Genomic DNA, 13,597 nt, shown 5'->3' with positions numbered 1-13,597 from the left:
AAAATAAAGTTTTTAGGGAGATGAAATTTTACTATCTTCATCAAAACTGTGCAATGCATTGTAAATAAAGTTTTTTTCATTGTAGCTCATGTACATTAGACTGCCCAGAAAAAAAAACAAATTATTGAAAAGCAATCGGCCCACCACTGAATGGATTCCTAGTCCCACCAGGTGTGTTTGCTCCAACTTTGAGCTAAATCGAGCAAGTTAAGCTAATGGACCAACGTGCTTGAAGTTTGTATGGGATTTTTCGACAGAACTGGCACTGCATACGCTAGATCATCATCAAAAGTGAAACTTTAGAAGATAATTCTACAACTTTGTCGAAGACCGCAAAGCGATCCGACTCGAACAATAAAAGTTATTAAACTTTTAACGGAGTGATGTTAGAGTTAGTTTTACACGGGGCCTCACAGCGCTTGATGAGCCGATGGTGGTGGTTCATATTAATGAACTTATTTGTTTTGCGAAAAAATGGTTCATTGAAACGTATCGTCACACTTCAAACCTATATTCTAATGATTAATTCAAAGATCTTGGCGGATAGATCGGATGAAATCGATATGTTCCATCTTCAAAATGCAACTAGTAGTAATATTTTAGTCGCTCTGTGTGATTGCCTATAAAGGTCCCTCTTGTGCACTTTTTTCGTGTGTACACCTACATGGACCTTAACAGGCAATCATGTAAGACGACTAAAATGCTACCATTGGTTCCACGTTAAAGTCCTTTGGGTGAAAATTTGAAGCAACAATTGATTGATTGGTGCAAATAATGTCAAACATAAGATACAGGGATAAGAGACTTCCGTAGGCTCAAGTTCAATTTCCTCCTTCAATGATTTAACACACTGAACACTCAATCGAATAACACATTTGAAGTTCAAATTTCTGTTGTTAGAAAAGAAATTTTTAATAGAAATTGGCTGTTTTCAATATTGAAATTTTAAGAGGGCTGAAACGAAAAATCAAAACTACTAAATTTATAAATTTGTTTTATACATAGGTACAGAAAGAGGTAAAAACGTAGAAATGCAGCAAAAATACTTATTTGTCAATTGCTTTAATTCCGAAGCAATGACCCACACATTCTTATACACCAACCGATAGAAAAATATGCTAACATATCTGGAAGAACAATTCATTCATTTTCTTTAATCTTCTTTAATAATTTTCAATTTTTTCAAGGCGGAGTAGTATTGCTGATAGTTGCCCAGGTTAATGATTTATTGGAAGTTCATAAGGAATAATGTTGAATGTTTATATTGAATGCATAAATATAGTGGGATATATCTTTGAAGCACAGATAATAAATCTTATTCAAAGCGGACAACTTGTATGCAAGTTTCAGTATACTTTATGGCAGTGCTTGTTCGATATATTCGTTGATACAATGAAGGTTGGTCGTAATCAACCCGTCCACATGTGTTAGTATCTATCTCTTGAAGTTTTGATTATAATTAATGAATTTGCCGATATAATCTAGTTATTTTTATTCCAAAATGAAAAATAAAAGCTTAGTTACTAATCTTTCAGCATCTATCATTTAAACAATCGGCTATTTCTTAAACACGAGACGTCACTTCTTTGTAGTGTCAATTCACCAACACCCCGAAACATTACGAAAGCTCGCCATTGACATGCTGTACCTATACCAGGATGGTTACTAAATGTGGGAGCTTTTATTATTTTCAGGTGTACGTGTGCTCTAAAAATGATTTTCTCGTTTCGGAAAAGTATGGTTGCAGTTGATAAATCGTCCAAAACATGCACACCGAATAATAGTAATCGCTCTATTTTTAATATTTGAACAAGAAAACTTTGCGAAGTTTTCTTCAATTATTAAATTATATTGTTATTGAGCTTATTCTGGTGTTAAATCTTCATCTGTTCTATTTGATCTTTTTGAATTTCGATAATTTTTAAGCTATACAACAATTTTTTCAGCAATTGTGACCCAATCTTTACCAAATTTGTGTTCATAAAGTTATGACGAACAAGCCAAATTCGAAAGAATCCGAAAGAACAGTTTTTCACTGGAAGACCTCCTTTTTAAATATTTGCACAGAACGACTCTATTCTATGCTATTCTAACCCTTACACCGCCAGTATTGACAAGCATCCCGGAAATAAATATTTCACAGGACGGCTTACATAAAAATACACTATGGCACTGATAAAATCGGGTCATCGCTGTATCGTTATTATTCTTATAGCTGTCACTTTTTGCATCGCCCTTCAAGTTTGATAGCCGCACCACTACCTAGAAAGAAAGTTGCTACCTTTGATTTACTTTACTGAGACACCACTACACTCAGTATTGGCAAGTGCAAATGATAAATTCAATAACAATACCAAACAAAAACAGTGAATCTTAAACCAAAGAATAATAACATGATTGCCGTGGACGAAAGTTGAGAATAACATTTTTAGTCCTAATAGCTCGTTTCAACGATATACAAAAGTACAAATAGTACCTATACAGTTCATCCGAAGAAGTCGACAACCGCCATCGTAAAACTAAGCTATGAAGCCCAGTGCCACACGTAGTCGAATCCGCCAGCAAGCATTGAATCCGGTTTTCCACTGGCAAAATAAAGATGAAGACGACAAAGTGTTAAGTAAAGTGAAAATCAAACAAGCCCTCAAAACAGGCATCCTTAACCTGTCCGGGCAGGGACTGGCTACGGGTAAGTTTCCTTGATGGCTCGTGTGTATTTCCTCATTGGTGCCGTCGGATTAGACCACAACGTTGGTATGGGCATTTTGAACACAATTCATGACATAATACTCGAGGTAATATACATTGAGTGAAATAAGATATAGTTGAGTAGCTCTCCGTTTTAAGTAGATTTGGTTTCGCTTGAATGCTGTTTAGTGCTATGCAGTGTCTTCTGTAAGCAATGTGTGTATCTTTGACTAGAGCGACGAATTTTTGCCTAGCACTTCGTAGATGTCGAAGTAATTGCAGTGCCATAAACTAACAAAAATCCAATTTCACGATCTATTGATTTTCAAACCAACGACGGTGGCGTTGATCCGATTCAAGTCTTTCATTTGGAATTGTTCCGATCAAGTGTTCAGATCATCAAGTTTTGTGTCGTATCAAACGTTGTGCATTCTTTTACACTAAAAGTCAGTGTTTGAAAATTATCCTTCCTAAATCCTAGTCGATCTTCTTATTGGCTTCTGAAGTTCGTGATTGTGCATGCGTGTACGAAAATGTGGTACAGTCCGAGTGATGATCAGTCTACAAGCACAATGAGGAGATCGCATACACGGATTCCTTATCCGAAGCGCCGCTATCGAAAGATTCGGGGTCAGTTTGCCTAGAACGCCCTGGGTTGCTAATATCTTTTGGTTTGTTTTGAATCGTTTTAATTTTAGTGCCGGAAAAACTATGGAATCTGAGCGATTCTGAGGATTGTGATAAGGATGCACGGTTCGACATTGACCGTACTAACGATGAGGATAGCTGGTGGAATCAAAAAACACTAACCAATTTGGATTTAAGTTCAAACGCGCTCTCTAGTATTAGTGAAAATGTGAGCAATCTGGCCGATTTGACAGTGTTGAATGTAAGTATGTTATGAGCAACGTTTGGTTCTTCCTTCAATATAATCTAGCGGTTAATTCATTGAACGAATTATTCACAAATGTATACACTATTTTAGCTTCAAGATAACGCCCTAACTACACTACCGGAGGGAATTGGTTGTCTTACCAAATTAACTAAGCTTAGCCTGAGTCGTAACACGCTTACGGACCTTCCGGAAAGCTTTTTCAATTTGAAGGAGCTAAGAAGCCTTAACTTATCACATAATGACTTTGCTGAGGTTCACAGTAATGTCAGTGATTTGATCATGCTGGAAGTGCTGGTAATCGCTAACCCGCTACAATAATATTCATGAACATAACCAAACATCTTCTTCGGTAGGATATTTCATATAACAGTCTTAACTCGTTACCGGGAGGCATTGGGTTTCTGGTTCGTTTACAACAGCTAACACTCAATAACAACCGACTCACTGATCTACCAAACGATATAGTGAATTTGAGAAGTATGTCATCATGTTTCGCTCTATGCAAAACTAATTCTTAGTGTCCTTTCTGATAGATCTTCAAAAAATGGAGTTAACTAAAAACGATCTGAAGCAGCTACCACCTGTGATGGGAGAATTGCGTAAACTCGAATGCCTATACGTACAACATAACGACATTGAAGAATTACCCGACTTCACAGGATGTGAAGCATTGAAAGAGCTTCACATATCAAATAACTTTATCAAATCCATTCCAGCGGATTTTTGTGAAAACTTGCCCCAGCTGAAAATACTTGATCTACGTGATAATAAAATAGAGAAACTCCCAGACGAAATATCGATGCTTGCGAGTTTAACTCGATTAGATCTATCGAATAACTCAATATGCAGTTTACCATCTTGTCTGTCTACCCTGGCCCATTTGGTTAGCTTGCAGGTCGAGGGTAATCCTATTCGCTCCATTCGCAGAGATATAATTCAGTGTGGAACGCAGCGGATCTTGAAAACTTTGAAAGAACGGGATGGGCCAGGAAAACGAACCGAAACGTCGAAGGCTCCGTTTGAAGAAAGTACTTTTCCAGATGTGTACCAGATGAAGAAAGGGAGGTCATTGATAGTCAGTAATAAAAATTTGATAGATATTCCGGACCAGGTATTCTTTGACGCGGTGGAAGCGTCGGTGTATAATATCGATATCAGTAAGAATAAATTGGCGGAGGTTCCAGTTGGGTAAGGCGGTACTGGTTTACATTGCTCAAGATAGGTAATCCTTTTTTCTTTCCAGATTATCTCATCTATCGAGGCTTACAACCGAACTAAATATTAGTCATAATGTACTCCGAGTGTTACCACAATTCTTGTCCCAGTTTGATCGAATTAGTTATTTGAACATTTCGAATAACCTTCTTACCGACCTGCCGGAAGTTGTCGGGTTACTGATTACACTACGGGAGCTGAATGTGGCTAATAACCAGCTGAAGCATATTCCGCCATGTGTCTACGAACTAAAAGGACTGGAAATTCTTCTAGCGCGAGACAACAAAATCGAAGGTATTGATGCTACAGAGCATGGATTAGGGGCACTTCCTCGATTGGCAACGCTGGATTTGGCAAACAACAATATCAAACAGGTGCCACCGATGCTCGGGATGTTGAAAAATATTACGTAGGTACCGTCTCTAGTCTAGTGAAAATTCATTACAAATTAACAAATATTTTAGAACATTGGAATTACTTGGAAACAGCTTCCGACAACCACGGCACCAAATTATTGAGAAGGGTACCGAGTCTATAATGGCTTATTTGAGAGACAGGATACCGAATTGAAAGAATCTCTGTGAAATTTTGTTACAACAGGTGTTTGCATGATTAAATCAAGAATAGTTTAGCTCTGTTACAAATAAATTTTTATTGATAAATGCACACTACTTTTGGACACGATTCGTAACAAAATTTGACTTTAAGCCTGAAATTCAACGCCGTTGAGCTAGGAAACATGAATGCGTGAAAGCGCGTACGTAGAGTAACTCCGAAGCGTGTTTTCTGTTTCCGAAAGCCAGTGAATAGTTTTCTGTTCAGAGGGCAGCCTTTCTCATTTAAAAGTTGTAGAGTTTCACTATTCGATAACGCATGAATATCGTAGGGCATCAAATCGAAATCAAAATTCTTTGACACTATTCTCATTTCAATCAGTTGCCCGAGAATTGCTTCAAAAACTTCCGTTTGCGTTTCGACGTCAACTAATTTGATTGTCACGTGTTTCGCGATTTTGGCAGTACCATTATTGATCTCGATTGAACCAAAGCTGAACGATTGACTGTGAGGAATGAAGTCCACCGTTGACTTCATTGGCATGTTGTTCATTAAAATAGTTGTGTTGGATGAACGGTGGATACAACCCATTTTAAGAAGTCGATCAGATTGAGTTCTAACAACTGGATCTTGCTGCAGGTAGACATAGGCGAATATTAGGAAACTAAAAAAAAACAGTTTGGAACATCAGATAAATCCTTATTACATGAAAAATTCAATTAAATTCATACTTATTCATGTCTCCCTTGATAAAAGCCCTCCTGATTCCACAACGTGATTCAATTAGTTCATTTCCAGTAGCTATTGTCAGCACTTCTCTTCCGAGGTTTGTTGTTATTTGACTACAATTCTCGTTTGGGGTATTCAAAGACATCCTGCCATGAAATCCAGATATCGGGTTAAAACCAACCTCTAACCGATCGCCCTGGCATTGAGCGTCGATAAGTAAACATTGCACTCTCCTAGCATACATAGAACCATATACCACACGCACCGCTTTCGGACCCAGTGAAATTAAATCATCCGAGTGCAGAAAACAAGTCGATGATCTTCCACTTCTGGACGTGTTGTAATACGTATATCCTAAACAAGCGAAACGGTCTTCATTTAAACAACGCTCGCTACAACTCCTTTCACCCGAAACGATCATTGAATCATCGGCGTAAATGAATGCATTATTCTGATTCTGTTCGAAAGAGCAATTCGCATGACTTCGCTGTATATCATGACACTGGTTCTCCATATAGTCTTCGTCTTCCCAACCGTACGTGAACGATTCCGGATTGGTGAACTTATTCGCCTGACTGAGGAAACACTGCCCAAGCTGAACCTTATCTATCTTAGTCCATAACCGATGCTGGTTGTTTCTGTAGGAGTGTACGAATCTTGCTGAACGACATGCAAAGCGTTGCTCCTGGAGACATGCATTTATACATTCGGTTCGGGATGCCAGCTTTGGAAGCTGTATAAAGTTTTGTCCCACTAAGCTGGCACCGGGAATCGTCATGATAGGAAATAGCTTGCTAGTGGCACATTTGGGTGATACTGTAATTGCAGAATTCAATAAATATTAGAATGGGAAAACATGATAAATGTATACTGTGATTTGATATCTAATTAGTGTTTCAATGTGTAGTTTAAATGGCAATACTTTATCTGTGTAGCTGTGTGTAGGTAATATCGCATGAGAAAATTAGTAAGTTGTTGACGATTTAGGCTGGGAGATTTTTTTGGTTTTGTGTAGAAAATAGTTTATTTGAAATTCTACACTAATCGATATAAGTTACGTGTTTTGTTATTCTAAAATGAATATATGTGCCGAAGAACTTCTATTTTTTGATTTGATGAAATTTTTATTTCAATACATACTGTATATGTTTTTTTCGCATATAGAAATTATCTTCCCCTAAAATAGATAGACCTTGAAGATGAATAAGTAAAACAGTGTAGAGAGAATCAAATTGCGGGAAATAACGCGAAGGAGCTTAAATACATGAAATCCGCATAAAACGTCTATTAGCAAGATAGATGATGTAGAATTTTAACAAGTTAAGGGTTACCACCCATGCCAACAATGGATGCGACCTTGAAGATTGATATCACAACATTATACTTGTATACATACCGTCTAGGCAACTCTTTACAAAAAAGGCAGCATTGACGTCGGGCACTAATTGATGGTTATTTTCGTCAATGTGGTCGTAGCGGGTTTGTCCCACAGCAGACTGGTTGCTCGTATAGCCGTAACATGTGTTCTGACTGAACACCAACAGATACCCGTAGCATACTGGATCTTCGCGGCAAAGTCGCGCACATTTTGCATTGACCACTTCATCGGTAGACCTGCTGGCGGCGTATAACGGAAATAAGGCTGCTTCGTCGGTCGAGTTGCGTGTCTGCATAGGACGTAAACCAAGGATTTTTTGGAATACTATGGTGTGAGAACATTTTTGCTTGGTTTCTGTGGTATTTGAACATTCCAATAATTTGCCATACATCAAAGATTTTATGTAAATACGAACCTGCCGGTGAGTGAAAGTAAACGGCAAAGAATAGCAGAGCTGCGGATATTTGCATAACGACTCGTGATGCAAGACTAGTAAAATTTATACTGATGTAGATGGCTAACTCCCGAGCGGCACGAGAAACGCCTCGAGTTCACGACTAGATCAAATGATGCGCCAGCGGATACTAACATCACACTAATCGTGGTGACCTGAGAGATGCCTATTGCTTAGAACGCTATGCAACTGAGATGATTACACGTTTCAAGATGAGACAATACCTTTACCGTGAGACGAATAGAACGGGTGGGATAAGAGAATGACTGTTTGTGTATTTCGGTGGGAACTATGATTAAATAAAAAGACATTTTTTCAATTTGTTCATTAGTTTGGAATGTCGTCGAAATTTGTTAGAGTTTACTTGACCTTTTGACCAGCAACGAATACATTAACAATGTTCTGATCGTTTCCCACGTAGACAAACTTCTGAAGCTGCTCTAGCAACATCTCTTTAGGGGATTTGTTTTGCATTAAAGCTGCTGGTAGTTTGTATCTGTTGATGGGGTACACTGACGTGTCAATGAGTAGTGCGTCAAACTCTTTACCAGGCATAAAGTTGCCCACCTTGTCCGCGATCGATAATGCTGGAATTGATTAAAAGCGCGTTAAAGAATTTGAATCAACATTGATGCGATTTTATATCAAATTGATGCAGTCTTCATATTTGCGGTATAAAGCAATATATAATTCATGTACGTGTGTGTGTTCAACCTTATCTACAAACTTTAGCTGATAAATTGAATGTGTTGAAAGCCATCAACAATTAAACACCCACTTGATATTATTATTATAATAATAAATTTAGACTATCGGTTGTCATCAACAGGCTCATCGCCGACTCACCTTCAGCACCGCCCAACGTGGCCAGATAAATCACTTGCTTGTAATTTAAAGGTACATACAGCTCGTTATATTTCGAAGTTGGCACTACTTTACCGGTCCCCTTAACGTCTTGTTTCTTCATTACGTTCAAATGATGGGACACGTCTAAAGCAGCTCGCATTACATCATATATTGCAATCCGATTTCCCCCGGAAACATCCGTTCCCAAACCAACTTTTACTTTTGCGGCATGTAGACGTTTCACGTCGCACATTCCTGAACCTAGATTGGTATTCGATGTCGGACAGTGAGCAACGGAGGTTCCTCGAGTTGCAAAAATTTCCAGTTCTTCATCTTCCAGATGCACTCCATGGGCCAATACGCAACGATTGGTCATCAATTTTGCCTCGTCATAAACGTTCGAATAGTTTTTGCAATGCGGATAAAATTCTTTCACTGACTCAACCTCTCCCAAGCTTTCTGAAATATGAGATTGAACGTTCAGATTGTAACGTACAGCTAATTCTGCTAGCTTTTTCATTAACTCCATATCACAGCTGATCGCGAAACGGGGAGTGATGATCGGTTTGACGCGATCAATATTTTTCGACAGCAGATATTCTATGAAATCGATATTGTCTTGAACTGAGGCATCGGTGCCAGTTTCTCTGGAATGAATATATAGCTATTAGTGTCTAAAATTAAACTGATGGAACAAGACGTAACCTACATGTAATAGTCTGGACAACATCTGTTCGACGAAACCTTCCCTACGAAGGCTCTCTGACCTTGGCGGATTATTTCATCTGCTAACACCTTGTTACTGTCATTGTAAATTGTCGCGAAGTAGCAAGCGCAAGTTGTACCACTTGCAATCGTATCACGAACCACAGTACTATATACCTGCTGTGCAAATTCGACATCCTTATATTCAGCCTCTAATGGGAACGTGTACGTACTCAACCAGCCCAGTAGATCTTTGTCTAAACCCAGTCCAATGTTCGGTACCTGAGGCGCATGGATGTGACAGTCTATGAATCCTGGTAATAGAAATTGGGATTCAGTCAGCTCGACTTTCTCGTAAGACTCCTTTTCCGGCAAAGATTCGTACTCAGATTTGGCTCCAATTGCTGTTATCTGTTTGGAATATTTGACTAATCAGTCATTGCTATGCAAAGTTCAACATTACAAGGTTATCAGCGCAATTTTAACGTGCTTAAAATTTGTTGGAAATTAGTTTTTAATAGTCATTTTAACTTACCTTTCCGTTCTTAACAGCAACAAATCCATCAGTGAGTAGTTCCAAGGAATCGAAAGACGTCGAGTGAATGATTTGTCCAAAAAATATTCTCTCCATCGTGGCGAATCCGTTACCGGCGATAGCTGCTCTATGAATGAAACGAATATCGAACCCAAAAAATAACGTTGCTCTTCGAGTCTGCCTGTTGTGATGTGAGTCGCATCACGACATGCGGTCGGACTCATTGATGGTGTTCGTGTGCTAGGGAATATAAGCTTACTGGGAGCTTTTCAGACACTGTCTTTACCTTGTGAGTTCAGTGTTGCTAAAGTTAATGAAATTGGGATTTGTATCATAGAATGCTTTTCAAGTTTATTTTTAAAGCATTTTTAGATTTATTTGATTTGTACTTCCAGTATAAGTATGCCTGATTTGGTGATTATGTGATAAGGTATAGGGACGGTCAACTTTTTAAACTATCGAAATAAACCCTAGATTTCCTTGTAATAGAACTGGATAGAATGAGTTGAAAAAATACCGAAATCGTAACTATAGTTCTTGTTGCTCTGTTCGATTTATTGTCGAAACATAGAAAAGCCAATCGTCAACCTTCTCAATTAATCTCACAATAAAAATGTTCTTCTTACCTTTGACACCATACGTTTCACTCGGGGACATGATTTCTGGCATCACATTGATGTTACTTCTACAAATGTGTGAACGTGCGATATTATGTCCGGTATGCTTAATTTATTCAATTCCTGCATTAACTTGAACGAGAAAGTGTCTTATCGCTATTTGCAAAGATCCTCGCTTGGATAGGGTTCGAACTTTTCATGCCTAGCGATGTAGGAGCAAACAGATACAATTTTCAGTATGTAATTCTGTGGGTTACTTTTTCGAATGAATGTTATCTGCATTCTGAATAACGACAGCCGAATCAAATGGGTGTCTGATTTCATCGAAACAATTTCATTTCAAAAAATCAAACTGTCGTGATGCAGAATAAACTGATAATGAAGAATCGTTTTTATCAGCCCCTTGGTGAATTTTAAGCTGATAAAATATGGACATTGATGAAATCGGGACATATATTTTTCTGTCTTTTTAATAAACTGAAGGTCTAAAAATATTTTTCTCTGGTCCTTAGATATAGCCTTGCAACCTTTTCTGATTATTTACTTCAAGTTCCCCTTAAGGAAGTCGGCAGTGCAAAATTTAAAAAAAAATAATATTTTTATTTTTTCATTTTTCGGATCTCTAAGATAAGAAATATATGCCCAGAAAGGATTTACTCGAATTCAATTTGGTTCGTCTGCTAGAGTCCATTAAACTACCAACAATCAATTTTCATATGAAGCTGATAAAATCGGGTCAGAAAGCTGATAAAATCGGGGGTAAATAAAATCGAGGGCTGATAAAATCGGGTTTCCGCTGTATTAGTCATAAGTCGGAATATGTTGCACTTGATATCTAAAACGGTCAGAATTTCAAATTGATTTTATATTACAATGCGTTCATCTAGTACATCTATCGGTCCTAAAAATTCCCGTTCAATGACTTGTTAGCAGATCATATTTTAAACCTGTTTTCAAAGTAGATCCATTATCCAACCCGTTTCGGTAGCTTAGCTACTTCATTTTAAATATTTCGACAAAATTTCTGCAGTATTATTAGAAGGCATAGGATATAGTAATAATGTGTCGTTAAATGTGTCAATAAACGAAATCAAGATTCCTATTTTCGTTTTCGTTTCAATATGATACTCCAGAGCTCCGGATCGTAAAAATGATCGCTTTAAACACAACCAACTAGCACAGCTCAGCGAACTACGAACGGGAAGATCCTGATTATGATATCAAAATTAATAGCATTAACGGCCATTCGACTATCGCCGGAGAATTAACGGTAAACTAGCAACTGTCACTAAATAATGCTTTACAGATTGAACGATGGTCAATATAATTGCTTCAAAATCATAATTTATTTCATTTTTGTATTTCTGCTTTTGCTCTACTAAAATCTAATGCTTCTTTTGACTTTCATTCTCTTGTCGATTTAAAACATAAAATTATAAAATTTTACCAGTTAGCGTTTAGACAGTAGCCGTTTTTCACTTAAGTTAGTTGAATGGGTTTAGGATCGCTTGCACACATATATCGTTGAAAATTAAATACAAAAATATGACCGTCTACATAATTCCGGTTTTTCAGATACACTCATACCCTGCCCTAGCCGGAAAAAAATCAGAAACATTAATAGCTATATACGATTTAGCGTGTATTCCTCTTGCAGGCATAATTCAACTCGGACTTATCGTTTGATTTAATTGCTGCTCCTTCTCGCACATTTGCTACATGAATCTATTTTCGATTGCGGGATTGCGCCCTACAATCAAGCAACTGCCGGACGATGCTGGCTATGATGATGAAGAGATACCGGCACTCGCACTACGCGCCTATCCCTCGTTAGTACAATCATACTTCTCTTGGTTTGGTTGCTACGAGTCGTCTCTAAATAACATCCTCCCGTCTTCCTCGTTTCCTTCCCTGGCGTCTATTCCGTCGATGCTTTCTACCCAGCGCGCACGATCGAAGTCGGGCATAAACACCCATTTAGACTAATTAATGATTTCTTCAACATTTTTCCCATCATCGTGAACGCCCGACTTATGATGGATACAGTATTTATTTGTATTGCCCTAACTACCATATAATTTCCCTTCGGTTCAAAAGCGCCTGCATTCAAATGAGCAAGAAGAGCGTGTATGTGCCGAAAGTGGTCCCCGAAGGAGCATATAATAGCTGCTGAACTTCAAGTCAGTGCGTCAGAATAGGAGCAAAAATTGCAGCTGTGGAGAGCGAGCGAGATGGCATAACGAGAGAGTTGTAGCAAACAAGTGAATTAAAGCATCATCATTTGAAGCCATCATAGCATCCTCCGTCCATCCATTCATCCTTCCTCGCGCGACCAACGCTCTGCTACTGTATGAAATGTGAACCAACTAAACTGTTTCTTCCCTCCCCAGCCTGTGTGCATGGTCCGTGGTACAGATTGAATGCTACTAGAGCTGACATGGCTAACTGGCCTGGCGCGCGGTCGTGGTAATCGCATATAATAGAATAGCAGATCACCAGAAGTGCTTGTACAAAAACGATGTTCGGGGTCGGTAAGGGAAAAGATACAGGGATTTTATGTACGATTGTGGGGTGGTTCCACATTATTTTTTTAAAAATGATAGATGTGGAAGGATAAATAGTTTGATAACAATATGGAAGCTGAAAAGGAAAAGGAAGTATGTATTATCAAATATTCTTGTTTCTAGGGCGGGTATGGCGTCGTAGTTGGTAAGTGGATTGCAGTATACCGCTCCTCTTCTGAATTCGGATATCAACCCTTACACGTACTTTTAGGGATTTTCTTACCCAAAAAAATCAAATGCCCTTGAAGGCAAAACGTCCATAATCGAAACAACATAGCTCCACCCCATGTCCTACATAAGTTGAGACATTCAAATTAAATGGTTTTTCCAATTTTCTCTCCTCTTTATCATTCATATTTACTCTCGCTCTCTCCCTTTACATTTGTGTCTCTCGTTTCGGTACTCTCTAATTATCC

The 13,597-nt window shown here is 38.3% G+C and overlaps 3 protein-coding genes across 4 annotated transcripts; 1 reads left to right on the top strand and 2 right to left on the bottom strand.

Moving 5' to 3' along the window:
- The first annotated feature begins 1,950 nt into the window (after window positions 1-1,950).
- On the top strand, window positions 1,951-5,568 carry LOC131676560 (leucine-rich repeat-containing protein 40). 2 transcript variants are annotated; one of them, XM_058955675.1, is made up of 7 exons: window positions 1,951-2,689; window positions 3,387-3,577; window positions 3,674-3,877; window positions 3,937-4,060; window positions 4,117-4,771; window positions 4,827-5,207; window positions 5,263-5,568. In XM_058955675.1, exons 1-7 carry the CDS (start codon window positions 2,527-2,529, stop codon window positions 5,366-5,368), a joined length of 1,824 nt encoding a protein of 607 aa, XP_058811658.1. In that variant the 5' UTR covers window positions 1,951-2,526; the 3' UTR covers window positions 5,369-5,568. The 2 variants fall into 2 exon arrangements, with proteins under 2 accessions (XP_058811658.1, XP_058811659.1); XM_058955676.1 differs by lacking the exon at window positions 1,951-2,689 and adding an exon at window positions 2,748-3,318.
- Window positions 5,450-8,063, bottom strand: LOC131676561 (uncharacterized). The gene is made up of 4 exons (XM_058955677.1): window positions 7,876-8,063; window positions 7,479-7,814; window positions 6,085-6,898; window positions 5,450-6,017 (listed from the first exon to the last, which is right to left on the bottom strand). The coding sequence occupies exons 1-4, from the start codon at window positions 7,928-7,930 to the stop codon at window positions 5,450-5,452; spliced, it is 1,773 nt and encodes a 590-aa protein (XP_058811660.1). The 5' UTR covers window positions 7,931-8,063.
- A 68-nt stretch (window positions 8,064-8,131) lies between these two features.
- On the bottom strand, window positions 8,132-10,237 carry LOC131676563 (guanine deaminase). Its single transcript, XM_058955680.1, has 4 exons — window positions 10,001-10,237; window positions 9,470-9,876; window positions 8,761-9,407; window positions 8,132-8,501 (listed from the first exon to the last, which is right to left on the bottom strand). Exons 1-4 carry the CDS (start codon window positions 10,094-10,096, stop codon window positions 8,275-8,277), a joined length of 1,377 nt encoding a protein of 458 aa, XP_058811663.1. The 5' UTR covers window positions 10,097-10,237; the 3' UTR covers window positions 8,132-8,274.
- Between the last annotated feature and the right edge of the window lie 3,360 nt (window positions 10,238-13,597).

This window comes from Topomyia yanbarensis, chromosome 1 (assembly GCF_030247195.1).
Source record: "Topomyia yanbarensis strain Yona2022 chromosome 1, ASM3024719v1, whole genome shotgun sequence".
Taxonomy (NCBI): domain Eukaryota; kingdom Metazoa; phylum Arthropoda; class Insecta; order Diptera; family Culicidae; genus Topomyia; species Topomyia yanbarensis.
Note: the sequence above shows the minus strand (reverse complement) of the source record. Positions and strands in the feature narration are given on the sequence as shown.